General features: G+C 38.3%; 1 protein-coding gene across 3 annotated transcripts in view; it reads right to left on the reverse strand.

Annotated features, from left to right (window-relative positions):
- The window catches only part of ltbp1 (latent transforming growth factor beta binding protein 1), a 104,373-nt gene that overhangs the window by 16,510 nt on the left and 64,668 nt on the right, over positions 1 to 23,195 (reverse strand). For 2 of the 3 annotated variants that reach the window (XM_067455584.1, XM_067455585.1), the window contains 12 exons: positions 21,910 to 22,125; positions 19,103 to 19,189; positions 18,730 to 18,855; positions 17,021 to 17,146; positions 15,373 to 15,492; positions 15,110 to 15,232; positions 14,687 to 14,809; positions 14,468 to 14,593; positions 11,516 to 11,644; positions 10,992 to 11,114; positions 10,755 to 10,886; positions 8,986 to 9,114 (listed from right to left, as the gene is read on the reverse strand). In XM_067455584.1, the coding sequence (XP_067311685.1) occupies positions 8,986 to 9,114; positions 10,755 to 10,886; positions 10,992 to 11,114; positions 11,516 to 11,644; positions 14,468 to 14,593; positions 14,687 to 14,809; positions 15,110 to 15,232; positions 15,373 to 15,492; positions 17,021 to 17,146; positions 18,730 to 18,855; positions 19,103 to 19,189; positions 21,910 to 22,125 (1,560 nt within the window). The remainder of the gene's footprint in view (positions 1 to 8,985; positions 9,115 to 10,754; positions 10,887 to 10,991; positions 11,115 to 11,515; positions 11,645 to 14,467; positions 14,594 to 14,686; positions 14,810 to 15,109; positions 15,233 to 15,372; positions 15,493 to 17,020; positions 17,147 to 18,729; positions 18,856 to 19,102; positions 19,190 to 21,909; positions 22,126 to 23,195) is intronic. The other variant, XM_067455586.1, reaches the window with a different exon arrangement.

The raw sequence follows: 23,195 nt of genomic DNA on the forward strand, positions 1-23,195 counted from the left end.
GAAGGTCATGAAAACATTAGACTTTTTTGTTAAAATAAGAATTGTTTGTTCTCTCTCTCTCTCTCTCTCTCTCTCTCTCTCTCTCTCTCTCACACACACACACACACACACACACACACACACACACACACACACACACACACACACTATAGAAACAACAGTTTCATCAGACCTCATGAGACTTTTCACAACCACACTTATTTGAACTCATGAACTCCAAAGCCTATGAAACATTGGTCATTATCTAGTTATAGTTTATCATTTCTAGACGAGCTTTGTCCTGATTGGCTCAGAGTTTTCATAAATTTTCCTTATCAAAACGGTGGCTTTTGGGAACCTCATAGAGCAATGACAAACTGTGTGCACAGATGACTTCAGTAAATAAAACAGCCCAATTTTTCTGCCGACTGTCTCTGACAGCTTGAATTTATGACGACCAAAGTAGCACCATAATGCAAGTGTCTGCTTCCTGCAACATGGCTCTCTTTTCCTTTCTCTCTTTCTTTCCTCAATGCTTCACACATCTGTGACTCTCATTCTCTCGCTTTTATCAATCATCTCAGAGCACCACATACAAAAGGATGCCATAAATCAACTTGTGTGTAGAGCCTTTATGTGCAATAGACTCTGAATGTTCTAATGGAGCCATCCTACGAGACGCACACACGTACACGCTCCAGACCCTCTCAGCGATGGTGGGCCAGCTCGTCAATGAGCCTCTAAGTGTTAAACGGTCGTCTGGAGTCAGCAGCAGCGTGGGTGCTGCACCACTATTATATTATAAAAAGTTGGAAAAGGATTTCAGTGCCAGAGGAACAATGTAAAAGACAGATACAACCTCATAAGAGCTGATATATACTAGTGGCTTTTCATGCACTCCAGAATAGAGAAGAGTTTGATAAGGGTTTTTTTCTCCTTTTTTCGTGTAACAATTTAAAATATTATAACTGTGAGATTATAAATGTGAGTAACAAGATTTCTATTTCTGTTACATTGTCACTGATGGCTGATCTCAAAAGCAAACATACAAACCCGATTCCAAAAATTTTACAGGGACACTGTACAGATTGTGGATAAAAAAAGAATGCAATAATTTACAAATCACATAAAGCTATATTTTATTCACAACAGAATATAGATAACATATCAAATGTTGAAAGCGAGACATTTTCAAATGTCATGCCAAATATTAGCTTATTTTGGATTTCATTTTGGAAGCGCTACACATTCCAAAAAAGTTGGGACAGGTAGCAATAAGAGACCTGAAAAGTTAAATGTACATGTAAGGAACAGCTGGAGGACCAATTTGCAACTTACTAGGTCAATTGGAAACATGGTTGGGTACAAAAAGAACCTCTCAGAGTGGCAGTGTCTCTCAGAAGTTAAGCGAAAAATAGTGGAGGAATATTTTAGAAAGTAGTTTCTTAGAGAAAAATTGCAAAGAGTTTGAAGTTATCATTATCTGCAGTTCATAATATCATCCAAAGATTCAGAGAACCTGGAACAATCTCTGTGCGTAAGGGTCAATGCCGGAAATCCCTACTGGATGCCTGTGATCTTCAGGCCCTTTGACTACACAAATCACAACATGGGCTCAGGAATGCTTCCAGAAAACATTTTTGGTGAACAGAATCCACTTTGCCATTCACAGTTGCCGGCTAAAACTCTATAGGTCAAAAAAGAAGCCATATCTAAACATGATCCAGAAGCACAGGTGTTTTCTCTAGGCCAAGGCTCATTTAAAATGGACTGTGGGAAAGTGGAAAACTGTTCTGTGGCCAGACCGAAGTAAAATTTGAAATTCTTTTTGGAAAACGCCATGTCATCCGGACTAAAGAGGACAAGGACAACCCAAGTTTTTATCAGTGCTCAGTTCAGAAGCCTGCATCTCTGATGGTATGGGGTTGCATGAGTGTGTGTGGCATGGGCAGCTTATACATTTGGAAAGGCACCATCAATGCTGAAAGGTATATCTAATTTTTAGAACAACATATGCTCCCATCCAGAATTTCAGGAAAGACCTTGCATTTTCCAACATGACAATGCCAGACCACATACTGCATCAATTACAAAATCATGGCTGCGTAGAAGAAGGATCCGGGTACTGAAATGGCCAGACTGCAGTCCAGATCTTTCACTCATAGAAAACATTTGGCACATCATAAAGAGGAAGATGCGACAAAGCCTAAGACAGTTGAGCAACTAGAAGCCTGTATTAGACAAGAATGGGACAACATTCCTATTCCTAAACTTGAGCAACTTGTCTTCTCAGTCCCCAGACGTTTGCAGATGTTATAAAAAGAAGAGGGAATGCCACACTGTGGTAAACATGGCCTTGTCCCAAATTTTTTGAGATGTGTTGATGCAGTTAAATTTAGAATCAAATTATTTTTACTTAAAGGTGCACTATGCAACTTTCCGTCCACTGGAGGGCGCCTATTCAAAACAAATGCGTAGTTTGATGACGCCAAGTGTGAGCGCAGTATTTTGGGACATGGGGTCTTCACCTCACAGCCGGTGGAAAATAGGACTCAGGCAGAAATCGTGTTCATGGATGCAGTTATTAACGTTATTGTAGTGTAAAACAGAGCAGGACCGAGTGTTGTGGAGCTGATCACGGCCGCTGGAGTGATTGTTATACAAGCACACTGCTCGCGATTACCGGGACTTTTATTATGACGGGACGGGACACAGTCGCCGGGCGCGCGCACTTTCGCTTTTTCCGGTCATGACTATAAGGTACAGCCAGCAGCTCTGTTTATCATATTAGATACATTTAAGTGTGTTTAAAATTATGTTATGACGTTACTCTGTGCGTTCGCTCGGCGCTGATGTGACATGTTCACACTGCTAAGAGAAAAGTGCTTCTGCAGAATAAAACCGAGGGTAACGCAGATATGACGCGATTGAAAGGCGACTCGCTCAAACGCTATGCTGAAACGTCACGGTCCTTAGTTAAAATAGTAATTTTCTCACAATTTACAAATAGTTGGAAACATTTAGGATATTGTAGGTACTCAACTGAACAAAATATATAACACTGGCCTAGTGCATTTTGGATATTTTACTGCAAAAATACTACAAAGTGCACCTTTAAAAATTATACATTTTCTCAGTTTAAACATTTGTAATGTCATCTTTGTTGTTTTCTAAATAAAATACTGAAATTTTAAACTTCCACATCATTGCATTGTTTTTATTCACAATTTGTACAATGTCCCAACTTTTTTGGAATCATGTTTGCACACCACATCCAGTGTATTCTGATTCACATTCAAATTACTCTTATGTGCTGGTTCTTTAAATAATTCACAAACTCAGTTTACTCGTGTTCCACTTAAAATGATTCTGCTTTATGTACTTAAGGTTCATGAAACTTGAACCGGTGTCCTGAGGTCCTGTAACAATGCTAAGCTTCAGCGCATGAACTGATTTGTTTGCATTTGGATAAAAACATTTGCCAAAATACTTAAATGTAAAACAACCAGAACTGGTTGTTTTTATAATTATAATACATAATTTTTTTTAAATATATTTTTGTAATTCATTTAAAATAGAATCAAAGGAATGAACACATTTCAAAATTAAACTGTGAAAAATGTACTTTGAAATAAAAATGTAAAACATAAAATATCTATAGGTGTTTGTGGGGATGGGAGATTAAAACATACTTTCTGTTCAGTTTATTAGAATTCTGGCAACACAGTGAGAAGCAATTTAATTTTTGGCGGCAACAAACGGAATAAGAGAATTGACTCAGAATGGCTTTTCCATAATGCTTTAATGATTTTTTTCCACCCCAAGTACACAAGGAGTTAAGATGTTCAGTCTCTGGAAAGGGATTCAATGTTATCCTTTTGCTTCATTAATACATAGTTCAAGACACCGAGAAGCTGGCTGGCACAGAAGGGCTAAAACTGATCTTTAGAAATGTCTATAGATCATATGTGTCTGATCTGGGATTTGTTTTTGTTCTTGTTGATTGTATAGGGAAAGAAAAGCTGGCCTAGTTGATGTACAAGCTACAGACATATTGAAATGGGGTGCTCAGTGATGCAGGAATCATGTTGCGTAGCATTTGGTCAGAATATTAGGCCTGAGACCTTTCTCTGTCGAGGTATCTGGTGGACAAAGGGATGATAGGGGAAGAGAAAAAATAATGGATGTGGTAAGGAGAGAAACTGAGGAGGGAGATGGAAGAATGGATAAGGGTAGGAAAAGAAATAGAGACAAGTGGGAGGAAAAGAGGAATGCAGGTCTTGTGTGTATTAGCATTTGTGTGTATTAGTGTGTGTTACTACTGTGGGAAACCAGAAACTATAGAGGTTGTTTGTGGCCAGTTACATAAGCCAACAAGACAAACAATGTCTGTTCAGAGACTGAGACAGAATGGGGGTGTGGCTCACTGTTTGTTTCCTAGAGTATGTATGAAAATTTTGTCCTCCAATTAAACAGAGTGAGAACAAGAAAATTCTTTCTCCAATAAATATGGATAAATTCTGAAAATTTCTGAATCGATTCTGAGTTTAGTTCTAACGTGTGTTTTAGAAAAAAACATATTCTGCTTGCTTCCAATTCCTCACAAACACACACCACTCAAGCCTTCCATAAAATAATATTTCATTAAGTTCAGAAAGGTTGGCGTGAATTACAAGGACATTTGCAGGCTTCATTGCACAGGATATGTGCTGTGAGAAACGCGCGCTTTGCTTGATGTTACGCTTGCAGTGTGCCCGTCTGTATTTTCCTTACAAATGATCTACGAAGGCATCATTTATGTTGTTTGGAATGCTGTGGGCTTATATATTAAAGATATGAAACTCAATGACTGAAACCTACTTTCAATTTCAAATGCTTGCGCGCTTTGTGAAGAGTGCTGTGTGCTGTATCTATGTAGTTATATGCATCTCAAAATGCTTTTATGACGCAAAATGAATGTAAACACAGATATGGCTTCAGGGATTAAACAGACAGGACAAAAATATCTTATATTTCAAAAGAGATCTGTGCATTAGTGTGAATGCAGCTTATTAGGTCTCCTGCTATCTATGATGCCATCAGTCAAAATCAAACAACGGTAACGCAGAGAAGGACAAAAATCACTCACTGCTTTTGAATTGAAAACGTTCAGATACTTTTAAATACTGAAAGCACTCTTTATTTATTGCTTGTAATGTTTCATTCCTCTTTATTAATTATTTTTGAATGAGTTGCTTTTAGATTTTTTTACTTAATTAATTTTAAAATAATTTTAAATAATTATTTAAAAAGTACTTGATTAAATATGCAATTAAATAAAAAATATTTTAAGATTAAGAAACTACTTAATTAATCAAAAATAAAAAAAGGAGATCAACATTCATTTTGGATTCAGATAGTGATCTCCCAGAACTGGAATCGGATCAGATCATGAGGTGTCTACAGATTGTCTATACAGTGAGGAAAATAAGTATTTTAACAACCTGCTATTTTATAAGTTCTCCTACTTAGAAATCATGGAGGGGTATGAAATTGTCATTGTAGGTGCATGTCCACTGTGAGAGACATAATCACAATGTATATTGTGTTTTTTGTAACTATTTATTTGTACGATACAGCTGCAAAAAAGGAATTGAACACCTGAGAAAATCAATGTTAATATTTGGTACAGTAGCCTTTGTTTGCAATTACAGAGGTCAAACGTTTCCTGTAGTTTTCCACCAGATTTGCACACACTGCAGGAGGGGTTTTGGCCCACTCCTCCACACAGATCTTCTCTAGATCAGTCGATTTCTGGCCTGTCGCTGATACCCCTTTTCCACCAGAATGAACCGAGTGCTAGTTCAGAGCCCGTGCTAGTGTCAGTTCTAAGTTGGTTCGACTTGAGAGCCTTTATGAACCTGTTTTAGCAATGCTAGCGAGGCAGCGGGAAATACAAACACACCAGGCTTGTTCGAGATGCATCGGCGCTGCGCAGACCGATCAGTGTATGATATCAAAATACCGCGTGAGCGATTCAAAAGCATAAGGAGTCGTTGGCGCTCGCTCTACTTTGATGTCATACGCAATCAGTCTGCACAGCGCGCGCGCCGATGCATCTCGAACAAGCCTTCCCTCAGTGGCTCATGGCTTTATGATCCTACATCAGCATTAAAACGCCGCAAATCCAACGCATTCGTGCAGCTCTCCATGATTTGTTTAGACGGAGATTACAATCCAGCAGCTGTTAGCTTGATTAGCTGCTATTGAAAAAATGGCGGTCACAGGTTTGTGTTCATCTTGTTGATCACGGTAACGCCGCCCCCAGCCGGTGACGCAAGCGGTTCTTACTTCTAGCCCAGCAATGTTTTGGTGTTACTTAAGAACCACTTTTCCTGGCTCGGAGCTGGTGCTTTGGCTGTGGAAACACAAAGAACCGTTTGAAACTAGGCTCTGGCTCCGATTTAGCACCAGCACTGCCTTGGTGGAAAAGGGGTATGAGAAACACAGAGTTTGAGCTCCCTCCAAAGACTCTCTATTGGGTTTAGGTCTGGAAACTGGCTAGGCCATGGCAGAACCTTGATATGCTTCTTACAGAGCCACTCCTTGGTTATCCTGGCTGTGTGCTTCAGGTCATTGTCATGTTGGAAGACCCAGTCTCGACCCATCTTCAATGCTCTAACTGAGGGAAGGAGGTTGTTCCCCAAAATCTCACAATACATGGCCCCGGTCATCTTCTCCTTAATACAGTACAGTCACCCTGTCCCATGTGCAGAAAAACACCCCCAAAGCATGATGCTACCACCCCCATGTTTTACAGTAGGGATGGTGTTCTTGGGATGGTACTCATCATTCTTCTTCCTCCAAACATGTTTAGTGGAACTGTGACCAAAAAGTTATATTTTGGTCTCATCTGACCACATGACTTTCTCCCATGACTCCTCTGGATCATCCAAATGGTCATTGGCAAACTTAAGGCGGGCCTGGACATGTGTTGGTTTAAGCAGGGGAACCTTCCGTGCCATGCATGATTTCAAACCATGACGTCTTAGTGTATTATCAAAAGCAACCTTAGAAACGGTGGTCCCAGCTCTTTTCAGGTAATTTACCAGATCCTCCCGTGTAGTTCTGGGCTGATTTCTCACCTTTCTTAGGATCATTGAGACCCCACGAGGTGAGACAGTCATGTTTAGCTTCTTCCATTTTCTAATGATTGCTCCAACAGTGGACCTTTTTTGACCAAGCTGCTTAGAAATTTCCCCGTAGCCCTTTCCAGCCTTGTGGAGGTGTACAATTTTGTCTCTAGTGTCTTTGGACAGCTCTTTGGTCTTGGCCAAGTTAGAAGTTGGATACTTACTGATTGTAAGGGGTGGACAGGTGTCTTTATGCAGCTAACAACCTCAAACAGGTGCATCTAATTTAGGATAATAAATGGAGTGGAGGTGGACATTTTAAAGGCAGACTAACATGTCTTTGAGGGTCAGAATTCTAGCTGATAGCTAGGTGTTCAAATATTATTTGCAGCTGTATCATACAAATAAATAGTTAAAAATCATATATTGTGATTTCTGGGATCTTTTTTTAGATTATGTCTCTCACAGTGGACATGCACATAAGATGACAATTTCAGACCGCTCCATGATTTCCAAGTTTCCAGCTTCCTCCTCTCTTGCTCTCTTTTAGAAGGTGGGCTGCACAAGAACAGTCATTATGAAAATGTGTTAAATGTGTCTAAACATCAGGACACAAAAATACATGTGGCTTAATCACTTTAATAGGACTTGACTGTGTCAGTGTATTAACGTGTTTCTGTGTGCAGGTGGGGCCACTGATGTGTTTAACCCTGGTCGCTGTGTTTTAAACATTACCAGGGGCTGTGTCGTCCACCCTCAGTCTTAAAGAAACTAAACACTCACATCAATCATGGTTCTAGCAAAATGTCTGCCATCTTTTTTATGTTGTCTGAGAGGAAGTGGCAAAAAATCTCAGAAAGTGGCCTCGGTTCAAAATCCAACTCTGGTTTACGAGATTTGTACAAGCTTTACAAATAGACCAGACCACATATCCATTAGTTTGTCTTCAAATTGACAAGATACAGTTTTAGACACATTACAGATTCCCTAAATCTTTTTTCCACATAAAATAGTAACAACTAAAGAAATGAATAGTATTTTCCCCTATTGTATATTGGTGTGAAATGCATAAAGATGGCTTCTCTTATATTTGATCAGATCACTAAAAAAGTTTTTTTTTTAAAACTCCACATAACTTGTGCACTATATAAGTCTTCAAAAGTCACATATTTGCTTTGTTTGAGGAGTAGACCAAAACTTAAGTCCATTACTCATTATTTGCTAAAAATGATTCCTTCCTCTTCAGCTCTTTGTCAGGGTAATGGTTTTGTCTTGTATGTTTTGACTCAGTTCTGTCTCCCTGTCATTACTGATATGATTTTTGATTTTCTCTTTGTTTGTTTCCTATCTAATTCATTAATTTGTAATTTTGTTCATATGTTCCTCATTAGTTCTTTTTGTCTGCTCCTGTGTATTTAAACCCTGATTTAATTTTAATCTTTGTCCAATCTTTTCTGTTTTCTTTAATTTGTTGTGTTCCATTTTTCCCCAGTTTATCTCCTGTTCTCCTGCATGTTAGTACTAAAGTCAATTCATTGTACTGTTCGTTTTCATGAGTTTTTTACACAGCGACTTGTACACTCTTACATATCACTCTCAGACTTGGTGCTTGAAGACGTGTTGCACCAGATTTGATGTTAATCATGGGAAAGTCTTAAATATTTCTATTTGTGTTTCATGGAGAATAAGAAAGTCAATTAAGTTTGAAACAACATGAGGGTGATTTTTTTTTTTTGGTGAACTATCCCTCAAAACAAGAAGCAATGACCGCACCTTAGCTGTTAAGTTTAAGTTAGGTTTCTAACAGTGATCATTCATTGAATACTGTCAATTTTAAGTCTGCTTCTAAATTGTAGAATGAAAATAACAGAAACTAGGAGGGGAAAAAACTTACCCACACAGCCCTGTCCATCCTGAGAGTCCTTGAATCCCTGGTCGCACTGGCAGCTGAAGGAGCCTATTGTATTCTGACAAGCACCATGACTTCCACAGGTATTCTCATTCAGAGAACACTCATCCACGTCTAGAACGAGAGAGGGAGGGACAATAAGACAGAAAGCAGGAGATATTAGAGCTCTTTGTTTGCTGAACTTGGCAGAGATGAATGGATGAGAGAAGCTCTAAAAAAATCCCATACAAGTCTAACCTAGGCTGCATTTATTTGATAAAAAAATTCAGTAAAAACAGCCATATTCAAATATCACAATTTTAAATAACTGTTTTCTATTTTAATATATGTTAATAATAATAACAATAATTGTCATTTATCCCTGTGATGCAAAGCTGAATGATTAGCATCATCACTCCAGTCTTCAGTGTCACATGATCCTCCAGAAATCATTCCAATATGCTGATTTGGTGCTAAAAAATATTTCTTATTATTATCAATATTAAAAACAATTGTGGAAACTGTGATACACTTTTTCATGATTAAAAAGTTCAAAAGAATAGCATTTATTGGAAATAGAAACTTCTTTTTAACATTACACTAAAATGTCATTGTCACATTTGATCAATTTATGCATTCTTTCTGAATAATAGTATTATTATGGACAGGTTTGGTAGTATAGGTAGGCTTTGGGTGAGTTAAGCTGTGAACACACTTAACGACTAGCTAAAACATTCTAAGGGCCCTATCATACACTCGGCGCAATACACCCTCGCGGGCTAGGTACGATGCAAGTGGGGTTTTTTTTGCAGCTCGATGAAGATCATTTTGATGTCCTGCAGCCAGGATATCAAAAAAAAAAAAAAGGATAACACAAAAGAGAATTGTCTCGGGGGCCCCTGGTGTTCGGGGCCCTGGGCTGCAGCCCATGTTGCCCATTAGGATGACTCAGCCCTGCCTGCGGCACATTGTTTGAATAGCTAATGCACTCGCGCACATCTGTTCGCCCATGGGTGTGCAGGTCTAAAAACCAGGTGTGTTCAGGTGTATTGTTGGCACGTTGCTATTTTGAGACCCATCACTCAAAACATGCCCATTACTCATTAAGAGACTAGGACAACCCTTTTGGAAACTTAACGTTTGGTGAGTCACGGTGGGATATTCTGCCAAACAGCAAAACAGTGTGAGATCTTGTATCGAAACAAACATGAATGTCAACAGACAGCTGCCACTACTTATTTGCAGTGCAACTGCAACAAACTTGGTCGGTTTGAGCATGATCAGTCATAAAGACAAAACTACAAATAAATAATCTGCCTTTTTTTTTATACACAGTCGTGTAGCGTGTTCCCGGCTTAAAGGGGGAAGGGAAGGGCCAGCAGTGTAATTGTAGATGTAATTTTTTTTTAAAATTACAGCTGTAATTACATGCAGGTGTTTTTAAAATATAAGTACAATGTAAAAACATGTATGTACACAATAAGTGCACTTTATCAAATTATTAATTGAAATGTTAGAACATAAAGACATCTAATATAAAGTGCAACCGATAACAGTTACATGGAACATGGAATGATGGGTAAACATGGAATGATAGGTCTGAACAGAAACATAATTGCAATCTGCCGTATTAATTAGCAAATGTTTAAGCCACATGAGAAAAAGAAACAGCTCTGGTCATAAGCAGGAAATTGAGATGCGCAGTGCAACAGTGCGAGCTGGGTGGAGTGAAGCCGATGACATCATGGCTGAATCTGGTGCCTTTGGGCACTCACCAACGCAGATGCCTTGTTCGCCTCGGGAAAGGCCAGGAGGGCAGGTCACTTCACATCGGTAAGAGCCCGGTGTGTTCTGACAGGCCCAAACCCCACAAATAGACGTCCCCAAGTCAGCACACTCATCAATATCTGACAGACAGCACAACCAACCAATCAGTTCACTAATTAAACAATCAGCAAAACGTTTCTGGGGGAGAGGGAAAAAGCAAATTGTTTTGGATTCTAGGTTTTTACCCTGGCATGTCTGATTGGTTGGCTCCAGGCGGTAGCCTCCTTCACAGTGGCAGAGATACGAGCCCTCTGTGTTTGAACAGGTACCATTTACACATCTGGTGTCATCCACACATTCATCTACATCTGAAAAAGCCAGCACACACACATTGGTTTCGAGTGAGCCATTTTAAAAGAATATATTTCTTGTTGTCTAGACATCCAGCTCAATCGCTTCCTTCTTCCCGTTTTATTGCTGGACGGGGCATTTAAACCAGCTCTGGCACCTCACTGGGCCCCAGGAGCACATACATACATCCCACCAGAAAAAAAATAACATTGACTCATATGTGAAACCCATTAGACACACAATACGTTTCTTTCTCTCACTCTCTCTTGTGCTGCCAAAGACTGGGGCTTTTCAACAAAACAACAGATTAATTTTGCCTAAACATCAGATAAATATCAACATGGCACCGCTGAGAATCAGGACAAACCACAGCAGGATGCATCGATGAGAGAATATGTTTGTGTCTGTGTGTACGTACCCTCACAGCCTGGCGGATCCCTGGTGGACATAAAGCCGGCATCACACAAACACAGGAATGCACCCTCCGTGTTCAAACACTCTCCATTCGGCACACACAGTTGTGTATCATCCTCACACTCATCAACATCTATGGGGATGGAGAGATGAAATCAATGGCAGTTTAAGACTTTCATTCTGGTGAATTATAGAAGAAAACATATTAAAACATTACTGACTTTTTCTACTGATTTGTCCATGTTTAATTAGAAAGTGGTATCCAGTTATATTTCTCGAAATTAAACTGTTAATTACTTTTTTTAAGCTAATGTAGCGTAGAAATTACAAACTTTTGGCAGACCTAAACTAATCTTAAAACTGAGCTAGAAACCAGGCTTAATATTGATTTCCATTGCACTGGAGATAGGAAGTCAAGTCATGCACATTGCATCATGTGTAACAGTATTCGAAGCAGTGAGCTGCCTGCTAAAAAAAACACACTTAAAACCCAAGTTGGTTTTCTAGTCATTGCTGGTTTAAAGTTAATCTCCCCAGCCTGGCCAAGATGGTGTTTAGCTAGACAGCCAGATGGTCTCCCAGCCTGATCAGTAGACAAATGCCCAAAACCTCTCTAAAAACGTTGAGCTTTTTCCCAGAAGGACACAGCTGTATACTTTTCTGACAAATGTTGTAGAGCTCGTCCAGGTGCTTTAAGCACAGAAAATTCATAAAATGCACAATTAAATTTGCAAATGCACACCAGCACTCAAAAGTTTGGATGTATTAAATTGATAAAACTGTGGAAAAAAAATCTATTTCCAATTCTAACTGAAAAATATAAGCTTTCTATTCATCAAATGATCCTGTAAAAAAAGCATAATTTCCACAAAAATATTAAGCAGTACAGCTCTATGGGGGTATTTTGATGCCAAAATAATTGAAAATGGACAGAATAAAAGTCACAAATAGAAAAAAAAAGTCCTCAAACAAAGTCTTCCTGATCCACAAATATAAAGCATGGTCTACAAAAAGATTAAAAATCCACAAATAAACATTTCCTGATTCACAAATACAAATCAGTGCTTGTACTTGAAAACCAGAATTTGAATGAATATAAAGTGACTTGTTTTGAGGTGACGATCATGTTCTGCTTGTAGATTGTGTCACATTTGTTTTCAGAATTCTGACACTATTGTTTCACTGTTGTGACAAAATAATGCCATAATCATTGAAAATGAAGAGACTATGAGTCAAAAATGCATATTACAATTTGTAAACACAAAACAAGATCTACAAATAAGTTAAAAATCTGCAAACAAACTCCTCATATTCCACAAATGTAAAACAAAATCCACAAATAAGTTAAAAATCTGCAAACAAACTCCTCATGATCCACAAATGTAAAACAAGATCTACAAATAGATAAAAAATCCACAAACAGGCTCTTCATGACATACAAATATAAAATGCAATCTACAAATAGATTTAAAATCTGCAAGCCAACTCTTTATGATTCACAAATAGAAATTAGTGACTTGTACTTGACGACCAGAATGTGAATGAATGCAAAGTGATTTGTCTGCGCATGAGGGTCATTTTTTGTTTGTAGATTGTGTTGCATTTATTTTCAGAATTTTGGCACAACTGTTTCGCTGTTTTCCCATTAAAAAATCTACAAATGCCCTCCTCACAATTTGCAAACAAACACAGCCTAACTTGTATTTTCAAACCACTGTAAAAAGACATTCTTACACATTCTGTGCAAAGCTCAGCAAGCAAGTGTTGAATCCGTGAATAACCAGTTTTCTCCGTTTACATGCAAGCCAGTAAACGGACAAAGCAAGTAAACCGCGTTTACATGACTTTATTTATAAACCGGGTTATTCCTTGTAGTGACGTCAAAAATAATAATGTCCGTATATCTGAGTTTTTCAAATGTTACATAAGTTGTGATGTTAAATAAAGCGTGTGCTGTGTCAGCGGGAGATTTACGGCTCATATTATCCCTTATACAGTTATGCAGCATTTTGACTGAACCTCTTCTACTTCTGCTGCATGAGAAAAGAGAACACCTCTTTACAATTTTCTGGGTCTTAAACAAATCTGCGTTTGTAATATCCTTATTTTTTTCACCTATCCAACATGCGCACTCCAATAAGCTGACAGAAAGCAGGTTAATGTGTTTACATGCAGCGCAAAATCGAGGTAAGAGGAAGAAAACTACCTGTCCCGACCGGTTTATGCTTACGCCGTTTATGACATTACTCCGATAAAAGAAAACGGGTTACCGCGTTTACATGACCATGTTCATTTTTGGCTTATTAGGCATAATTGGCTTAAGAACGTGCATGTAAACGCACCCACTGATTTGTATTTGTGAATCAGGAAATGTTTATTTGTGGATTTTTAATCTTTTTGTAGACCATGCTTTATATTTGTGGATCACAAAGAGTTTGTTTGAGGACTTTGTATCTATTTGTAGATCTTGTTTTACATTTGCGGATCAGGAAGATTTTGTTTTTGGATTTTTTTATTCTATTTTTAGATTGTGTTTTGTGTTTATAAGTTGTAATATCTATTTGTGACTTTTATTCTGTCCTTTTTTAATTATTTTGGCATCAAAATACCCCCATACAGCTGTTTTCAATAATGATAACAAAAAATGCTTAAGCACCAAATCAGCATATTAGAATGGTTTTAGAAGGATCATGTGACACTGAAGACTTTACAGGAATAAATAACATTTTAAATATGTTAAAATAGAACACAGTTATTTTTAGTTGTAGTAATTCACAATATTACAAGCCTAGGTGAATGTGAGAATTCTTTCAAATACATTTTAAAAAGCTTACCGACCCTAAACCTTTGAATGATGGATATACATTCTGCGGTAACAATAAGAGTAGTATAATCATCCTATTCCAAACACAGCATCTGTACTCTTTGTGTGAGTTTGTTTGATGGATTGTCTCACCGTGGCAGCTGGTGCCATTGACTTGTCTATATCCCTGCGGGCAATTGCACTGGTAAGAACCCAGGATATTGACACACTGCCCCACACCATCACAGGTCTGAGCTAACTCCAAACACTCGTCCACATCTGTAAACATCAGAATACCTCAACATCACACATGCAATCAATCCCAGACACCCATAACACGAATACATGAATACATATCACACACTTTCGTACCGTCACATTGGTCTCCTGTGGACGACAATATAAAGCCGGGCTCACAGTTGCAGATAAATGACCCCTCTGTGTTCTGACAGTGACCTTGGGTACACACATTGTCATCCTGGCATTCGTCAATATCTGTGACACACAAAGTTGCTCATTTGCATTTGATCTTTTTTGTTTAATCTGACTGTATGACAATCACAAATATTAAATTGCTAATGCTGTCAACAAAACACAACTAAAGCAAAAACAAACACCAAACGATATGAAACACCACAAAAAAAAAACAACAAGACGGGACCAAAAAAACCCCAAACCAAACAACTTCTTAAATCTTAAAAGTTGGAAAGCTTTCCTGTCATTTGTTCGACAAGACAGAGACAAACAAAATCTTTGAAAAATACTAAAAGGTGCTAAACTGTGAATGGATAGTACCTGCGCAGGCCTTGCCATCAGGAGTGGGTGAGAACCCTTCATCACACGTACAGATGAAATAGCCCTCCAGGTTCGTGCATTGACCATGAGCGCACACTCTTTCATCCAGACATTCATTTATATCTGCACAGAGAAGGTCACGCACACAATACAACTGAAAAAAGACACCTCTGTGGGTCACATTTATAAAGGCCCTCTCATTTGTCAAAAAGTAGCTGTGCTAAACACATATTGTATAAAAGCACACAAAAATTGCTTCTTACCAACACATTGGCCATTTCTCCCTTCGAACCCATCAGGACATGGAGAACACATAAAAGAGCCCAGAGTGTTATAGCAGAGACCGGATGGACACACTCTCCCGTCCTGACATTCATCGATATCTACATGGACACAAGAAGAAATAATCAGACTGAATCAAAATATATGAGTTCATGATATTCATTGAGCCTGTTGTATGGCAGCAGAGGGTCTGCACGCGGCAGCTGTGAAGGTTTGACAGGAAAGTATGTTCTTACGGATGGGTGTTATTGCCATCCTACTGTGAGGAGAACAGGAAACGATCGGCTTGTGACAGAAAACTCTTTCCATTACACCATTATTAATGAAGTTACTTGAAGAAAAACATCTTAACTGAGAAACCACTCTGGTAGCGATGCCATGATGTACGATGGCACCACGGCTGCTTCATTCAACACCTTCAAACACTCATTCACCTGACCTTTATTACTGCTTCCAATGGCTGACAAAGCCTCTTCATCTCTAAACTGAATGAATGTGTTACATTAAAACAGTTAGAATGTGAAAACACATCACCAAATCACAACCGTGACAGATTTTTAAAGAGCTTTACATTAGGTCAGACAGCTGCATTATGACGACGCATGTTCAGTAACCCTAGATTTACGAGAAGAAAAAAAACTGGAGTTCTGGGTATGTTGAGGTGCTCAAATGGTTGAGGTTCAAATCTGGCTGGCGATTCTATTAGTAGTCTGTCATTTAACATATGGAGAGACTGAAAAGTAAAGAAATTGTCAGTATCTTGCATAATCAAAGAGTAAAATCTGTAAAAGTAATTTCTGTCTCATAGGCTTGCTTAGAGCAAACAAACAAACGCCCCCATTCTGTAGCAGTTTTACAAATTCTAGATTGTGGAATAAAAGTGGGACAGAATGCTAAATGGAAAAGTTAAACCACTTTACTGGAACAGATTACTGGAACAGTTAAACCTGTTAACCAGACAAACCAATGTGCTGGCCATATCAGTTTAAATGGATGTAATGAGTAACTCTGGGCAAAAGCTTCCGGATGTCTTGTACTCTGGATTTCCTAATATGAGGAGATGATGTGTTTTCCAAGTAACATGAACATTTCCTCATCTGCAGCGGCAGCACTGAGGTATTTGGGTGACTTGGTTGAGGGTACCATAATACCTCTCTTCTTCCTCCACAAACCTCAAAGTGTGTCACAGGGAGGTGGCTAATGACACACACACACACACACACACACACACACACACACACACACACACACACACACACACACACAGGATGTGTTTGGAGTTGAGAAAGAGACAGAGCTGTGCCTGTATTTAGACGACCACACTGTGGTTAAAGACCAAAAGCAGACTTTATATGAGTGCTGATCTGTCTGAATCAAAATAAGAGCCAAGAAAGTGGAGGAGGGAACTTGTAATGGCTCATAAGGAAAGATACAGAGCTCCAAATTGACTTTTTTTTCCACTTCTAACATGCCCGCAAAATAAATAACAGATCAGAGATTCTTAAATTCTGAACAGCTGAAGAAACGAAATAGTAAATATAAGTACCAGACAAATATTGTGAACCCTACTTTGACTCACTCAGTTTGTGTACATGGGTGAGTTTATATGGGACAGAGTTTTGTAATTACCGGAGCAGCTGGTGCCCTGCTCGTTAGGCATGAAGCCATGCTCACACGCACACAGGAATCCGCCCGGAGTGTTCTGACAGTGACCATTAGCACACAAACTCGGGCTCTCCGCACACTCGTCGACATCTGTCAAAAATAATCATCGGGTAATCAATGGATCTGTCTTTTCAAGCAGCATAACACACAAATCCAATTTGAATGCAGAGTTTTCATAACAAATAATTTACTGAGATATCGTCATCTGGATTTAGAAGCACAGACGTTTTACAGATTAAGGAATAGACTAAAAATGGTGTCTGATAAAGTGAAAAACAGTCAAATAATATATAAATGGTCATTCTTCCACATTATGACCATTTATACATATAATTGCCTGGTTATGTCAAAAGATCATTTCCTTTGTTTTAGATTATTATGCCGCGTTCCAGGCAACCTGTAACCCGTGTTTTTCCAACCTTCAACCCGTGAAAGTTCACTGAAACGGTTGTCAAACCCGCGAGTTCCCACCCGTTAACTCGTGCTAGATCGGTGTTACGAGTTCTGACGTCACATAGTCCGCGAAACAACAATGGCAGCCCCAATGGATGCAGTGTTTAATGGAAGTCGCACATTAAAAATCATATCGTTTATTAAAATAAGGTATTGCTCTAATGCTATTTATCCGCAAATGTTATGCATTATCAGCAGCTTTTCTAGCGTTAGCTAGTTTTCAGTCCATTGAGTGCAAGAATAAATTAATATCAAATACCTTTCCAAATATACAAATAACGTAAAATAAAAGGTATAACAGCTTCTCTTGCCTTATGCGCACTTTTTTCTCACCATTTTGCCTCAAATAAGCAAGGAGTAAGCACCTTTGGCGATAGAAATGATTGTAAATGAGCTTAAGCCCCGTAAGATCTTGCATGCTTTGTTTACATATATCTACCACAATTCCTCGCCCTCAGGCAGTTTGATGAGACTTTGCCTGGAACACTACAAAGTCGTGAGTCGTAGTTTGAAGTTGAACATGCCTGGAATGCAGCATTAGATGTGACGTTATGGTGACTAAAAAGCGTGTATCCTTTAATAGATAGTTCACCAAAAATAATCATTTTGTTCACATTGTTTACACTTTATTTTGATGGCCCCCTTTAGACATGTCAACTAGCTCTCATTTAGAATGTTAGTTGAGTATTAGTAGACTACTACACAAAATAAAGTGTTACATTACTTTTATATTTATATTTAAAATGATAATTTACTCACTTTCATGTAATTTCAAACCTGTACAACCTTAATTCTTCGGTGGAACCCAAAAGAACCTACCATGAAAAACGTTGTCTTTTTTGCACATATAATGAAAGTCGATGGAATCTAGTTTTGACATTGACTTTCATTGTGTACAAAAACAGTTAAAAAAAATACCTTTACAGTTTAATCAATGTTTGACTATATCAAATATATATATATATATATATATATATATATATATATATATATATATATATATATATATATATATATATATATATATATATATATATATATATATATATATATATATATATATATATATATATATATATATATATATATATATGATGGACTTATGGATGCATTACATAAGCAAAATAACCACTGTGTTGAATGAGAGATCCAGTTCTTGGTAGTAATAGATAAACTGCAGTATCAATACTGTTTAAATAGTTTAACCTTTGACCTCTCACCTACACATGTGGTGCCCTCACTGTCTGTTCTATAGCCGTCGTCACAGATGCATGTGTAGCTGTCAGGGGTGTTATAACAGATTCCTGGACCACAAATATCAGGTCTCACTTGACACTCATCGATCTCTATGAAGAGAGAGAAAAAAGAACAAGATCTTGAAGTATGCCCATAGGAAAACAAGAGAGAGAGGTTGTTAGCACTTAAATGATTGATTGTAGTTTTATGTATCAGAGTATCATAGAGTTTTATTTATACAAAAATAGTATATATTGACTATTTATCAGTTATTGGCCATACCATTCATATAATTATGGATAGTCAGTGAAATTGTGTATCCTAAATATAGTACATGTATAGATGTATGAGACTCACCAGCCAGCTGTGTTGGGGAGATGCCCTGACTTTCTCTGGAAGGCAAGATTGCTACCGGAGCAGGTGGTGACACTTTCTCCACCACCTCTGGAGAGTGACAAGGAATGGGGCAACATAAGAAGAGAAAGAAAAGAGATGTAAGACATTACGCAATCTGCTCAGAAGAACAGTACATGCCAAGGACAACATTTGTTACAAAACAAACAATCAACATTGCTTGATCGCTCTCAATATGATAAACAAAAACTGAACATGTCCAACACCACAGCAGCTGATCACAGATCAACCCTTTGTTGACCAGTGGATCGACTATAACAATAAAAGAGGTGAAGAGGTGTTTACGAGGATGTGCATGTACAGTACAAGTGGGACTGAGACCTGGGAGGGCAGGATCCATCCTGATCGTAGATACCCCAGGTGACAGCTGGGCCTGTCCAGGATGTACTACTGACCTATCAACACTCATGTGGGTAAAAATCTCCTTCAAATAGATAAGAAACAAATGACACACACAATAATTGACTGATCCACAAAGAGATATACTGAAAGCAAATCTATGTGCAACTAAAACAGAGGGATAAGCTGCTTCTGCTCTGATTGCATGGGGCGTTAAAGTGGACAGAGCTGTAAATATACTCGGCCCTATCCCAAATGGCACACCTGATGCATACCCTTTGTAAACTTAGGCATAAGGTTCTCGAGAACGTGCCCCTGAGAAAAGGTGGCAATGATGTAGACTACTATCTCACAGTCCTGACTATGTGAGCAAAGTGTGGAAATGGACTGCAAGTGCTTAGGGTGGCATTTGGGACAGAGTTTGTTAAATGGAAGAAAGCCATATGCAATCTTATAGATCTGCAACCCCCCACCCCCCACCCCACTCACACACACATGGACAGACAGATAAACTCTCGATTTACTTCTAAGAAGAGACTGTTCTTTAGTTGGGTTCTTTAGATTTTCACACTGACAAAACCCTTCAGATAACCTTTAGGCAACCTTTGAAGGTCCCTCAAATATTAGTATGCATTTAATTTTGAAATGAAACAAAACTTGACAGGCTTACTGGAAGAACCATCGACAGTTCTTGAATGGAGCGTACAGCTTCCGGTTGGTACATTTCTCAGATAACTGCCTTTTTAAAAGGGTGTCTAGAGGTTCTTAATAGGGTTCCTTCAGTGGGGAAGTCTGAGGAAGTATATTTATTTTTAAACTAATATGCTGTTGGCTATAAAATTAAATGCGCTTTGTTCCACACACAGACGAGACATTAAAATAAGCCTCTTTATCTCATCTGAAAACTGTGCTTTCCTAAACTGAGCTATTAAAGAGTCTCAAAGAAGATTACCTGAATACATAGCAAGAATTTCCATGCCCTTTTGAAATAATTTACCAATTTATAATCTCTATCTTTCATAGACCGAAGAGACATTTAGGGTCAAACCAACTAAATGCTGTATACGTCTAATCCAGTTTTTTGTGAAATGAATGTTTGTAAATGTTCTCCAACAGTTTTAGATAACCAAATCATAAATCAAAAAACTACAACTTAAAATGACTCTTTTCTAAACATTAACATTGGCTGGACAAATAAAAACATTAAAAACATCATCCATCATACACAAAGCGAAGGACACACAATGACACATACAGGCAGAATGCTGAGCGCACAGAGCAGTCATGCAGTAGGGATGACATGATGATGTCATGCTTTGAATGTCTTTTTTGTAAGTTTTTAGCTGCCATTTAGCAGTGCTGCTTTGACGTGGGCGTGAAAGCATCAGCCTCAGCTGTGCAGCGTATTTAGCAGATCTTTACTGCTGAATCAAACCCAACCTACCTGATGGGGAACTGTAGGACAGCAGACCATTACGTCATATAAAAACACAAAAATAAACTGTCACACAAAGATGTGGAACAAATATTCATATTCATATGTTGATTCAATACAGTAGTGTTGCAACTTGCTTCCGAATTCACTGAATTACAATTTTTTTTTAAAAATAAAATAATAAAATAAAATATCTACATACTTTTGGTCATGTAGTATGTAAATGGATAAATTCAGTGGATCAACTTTAGTTCCAGAGCGACTTTGAAACACGGTCTCCCAGCAACAAAACTTAATAAAGCCCAAGGACAAATTCTTTCTCTCTGAACCTGGCCCACCTCCACCGCACATTTCAGCAGTGCAATGCTTTTATGGGCTGCTTTTGCAGAGAGGCTATAAAAACCTGTGCAGTTCATTTTGTGCGAGAGAAGTGAAAGGAGAAAATATGATGTGATGCACTGATCTTCTGGAATCCTTCATCAGCTTTGACATTGGTTTTGCAAGGTGGAAGCAATACTAATGACTCGCTCCCACATGCCAAAGAGAGAACAGTCCTGTGTTCACTTTCTATAGGAACAACAGAAGCTTGGCTACATTTTGGATCTCAGTCTTCTCCAGACCAATGCCAAGTCTCATTCCATTGCCCGGTGCCAAGTGTACATATGATGACATTTAAAAGAGAAGGAAAGGACAGGGAAAAGGGTGAAAGAGTTCTTGCTGGTCTAGCTATTGTGTGAATGTGTCACTCCTTCATAAAAAGCATCCAGACAGGCCATCATGTAAAAAAAACTTTGCATCACAAACACAATTCTGGCAGGTTTCCTTAACACATGTTTGTGATATTCTGCAGGAGGCAAATAAAACATACAAAACCCAATGTCTGCATAATCAGACTGTTGGATAGGACCTTTAGAAATAGAGCAGCTTAAAGTCATTCATAGTTTTTGTCCTGTGGCTAATAACTTGTGCAACTCACCAGGTAGCTGCCTCTCAGTGATGCTGAGAGCTTCCACAGGCTGCTGCAAGGTGGGGAAGGGCACGGGAGGGTCCACGGGCACTTGGTGTCTGATGGTGGGCTTGTTCTGGACCGGAACGTCTGAATGGCTGTGTACATTAGGCGGTTTGGGCTTGTAAATGTATGGTGTTGTGACATGGTATCCCATACCTCCAGGACAAATGTCTTTAAACGCAGCTAAGAGAGAAAGAAAAAACACTCACCAACATATTCATAGCACAAATCTATCTATCCGTCTGTGCATCCATCCATCCATCCGTCTATCAATCAAGCCACTAAAACTGATTTAAATGAACAAGGACAGTAATTGTTCATCAAATAAAGCAACATCAAATTTTTAAAAAATCTACAAAACACTATACAAAAAATATTATACAATCCATTAAATATATGGAGACTGTATTATTATTGTTGCCCAATATAACTTGGTTGTTAACACTTTCCTTACCTACCAATACTGTAAAGCAAAATGCTGACACTTTAAAGTCCACATGAAATCAAAATTGACCCTATTTACTTTGTTAGCACATATTACAGGTTTTAGGCTGAACAATTAATCTGTCCAAGTTACTACACAGATTTTTTTTTTTAATTCTCAAAATCTGAAAAGTTACTTCTGGCCTGGAATGGCATTCTCAGATGATGTCAGTTTGATGGCTTTGGTTTGAATATCCTTAACTGCTCCCCTCCAACTGTTAGTCTACACGCGAGATGGAGAGGAGGAGCACTGAAGTAAAACCCCGCCCTTTATTCAATATTCGTTTCACTTGGAAAAACGACACAGAAGAAAACTCACTTTTAAGGGGTGGTTGATTATGATTTAACTTTTTGAGTATAAACAACATCTGCAAAGTTAGGACGCTCAAAGGTCAATGCAAAGGGAGGTATTTCTTTTACAGAAAAAAAGCTTTCCCCGCCAACGTTTAAAAAAAAAGTTGCCAGCCACCGGCAGGTTTTTTGACCATTTTCACAAAAATGTAATAGCCCATAGAATATTTAGTTTAATGAATATCTGAGCATGCAATATATCAAAATGCATTCCTTTTTTATCAACACTTGAATATGAGTAAGTTTAATAAAAAAAGAAACATTTTGAACAAAAAGCTGAGGAAATCACATTTTGTGTAAGACTGTTTCCAGATCAGATTCAGAGCGAGGATCCAACACAAATGGAATAGATCGAGTCCATCAACACCACTAATGCTTACACAGTCCTGTAGCTCATCCTGGGTCCACATTTCATTCAG

Source organism: Pseudorasbora parva, chromosome 10, assembly GCF_024679245.1.
Source record: "Pseudorasbora parva isolate DD20220531a chromosome 10, ASM2467924v1, whole genome shotgun sequence".
NCBI lineage: Eukaryota > Metazoa > Chordata > Actinopteri > Cypriniformes > Gobionidae > Pseudorasbora > Pseudorasbora parva.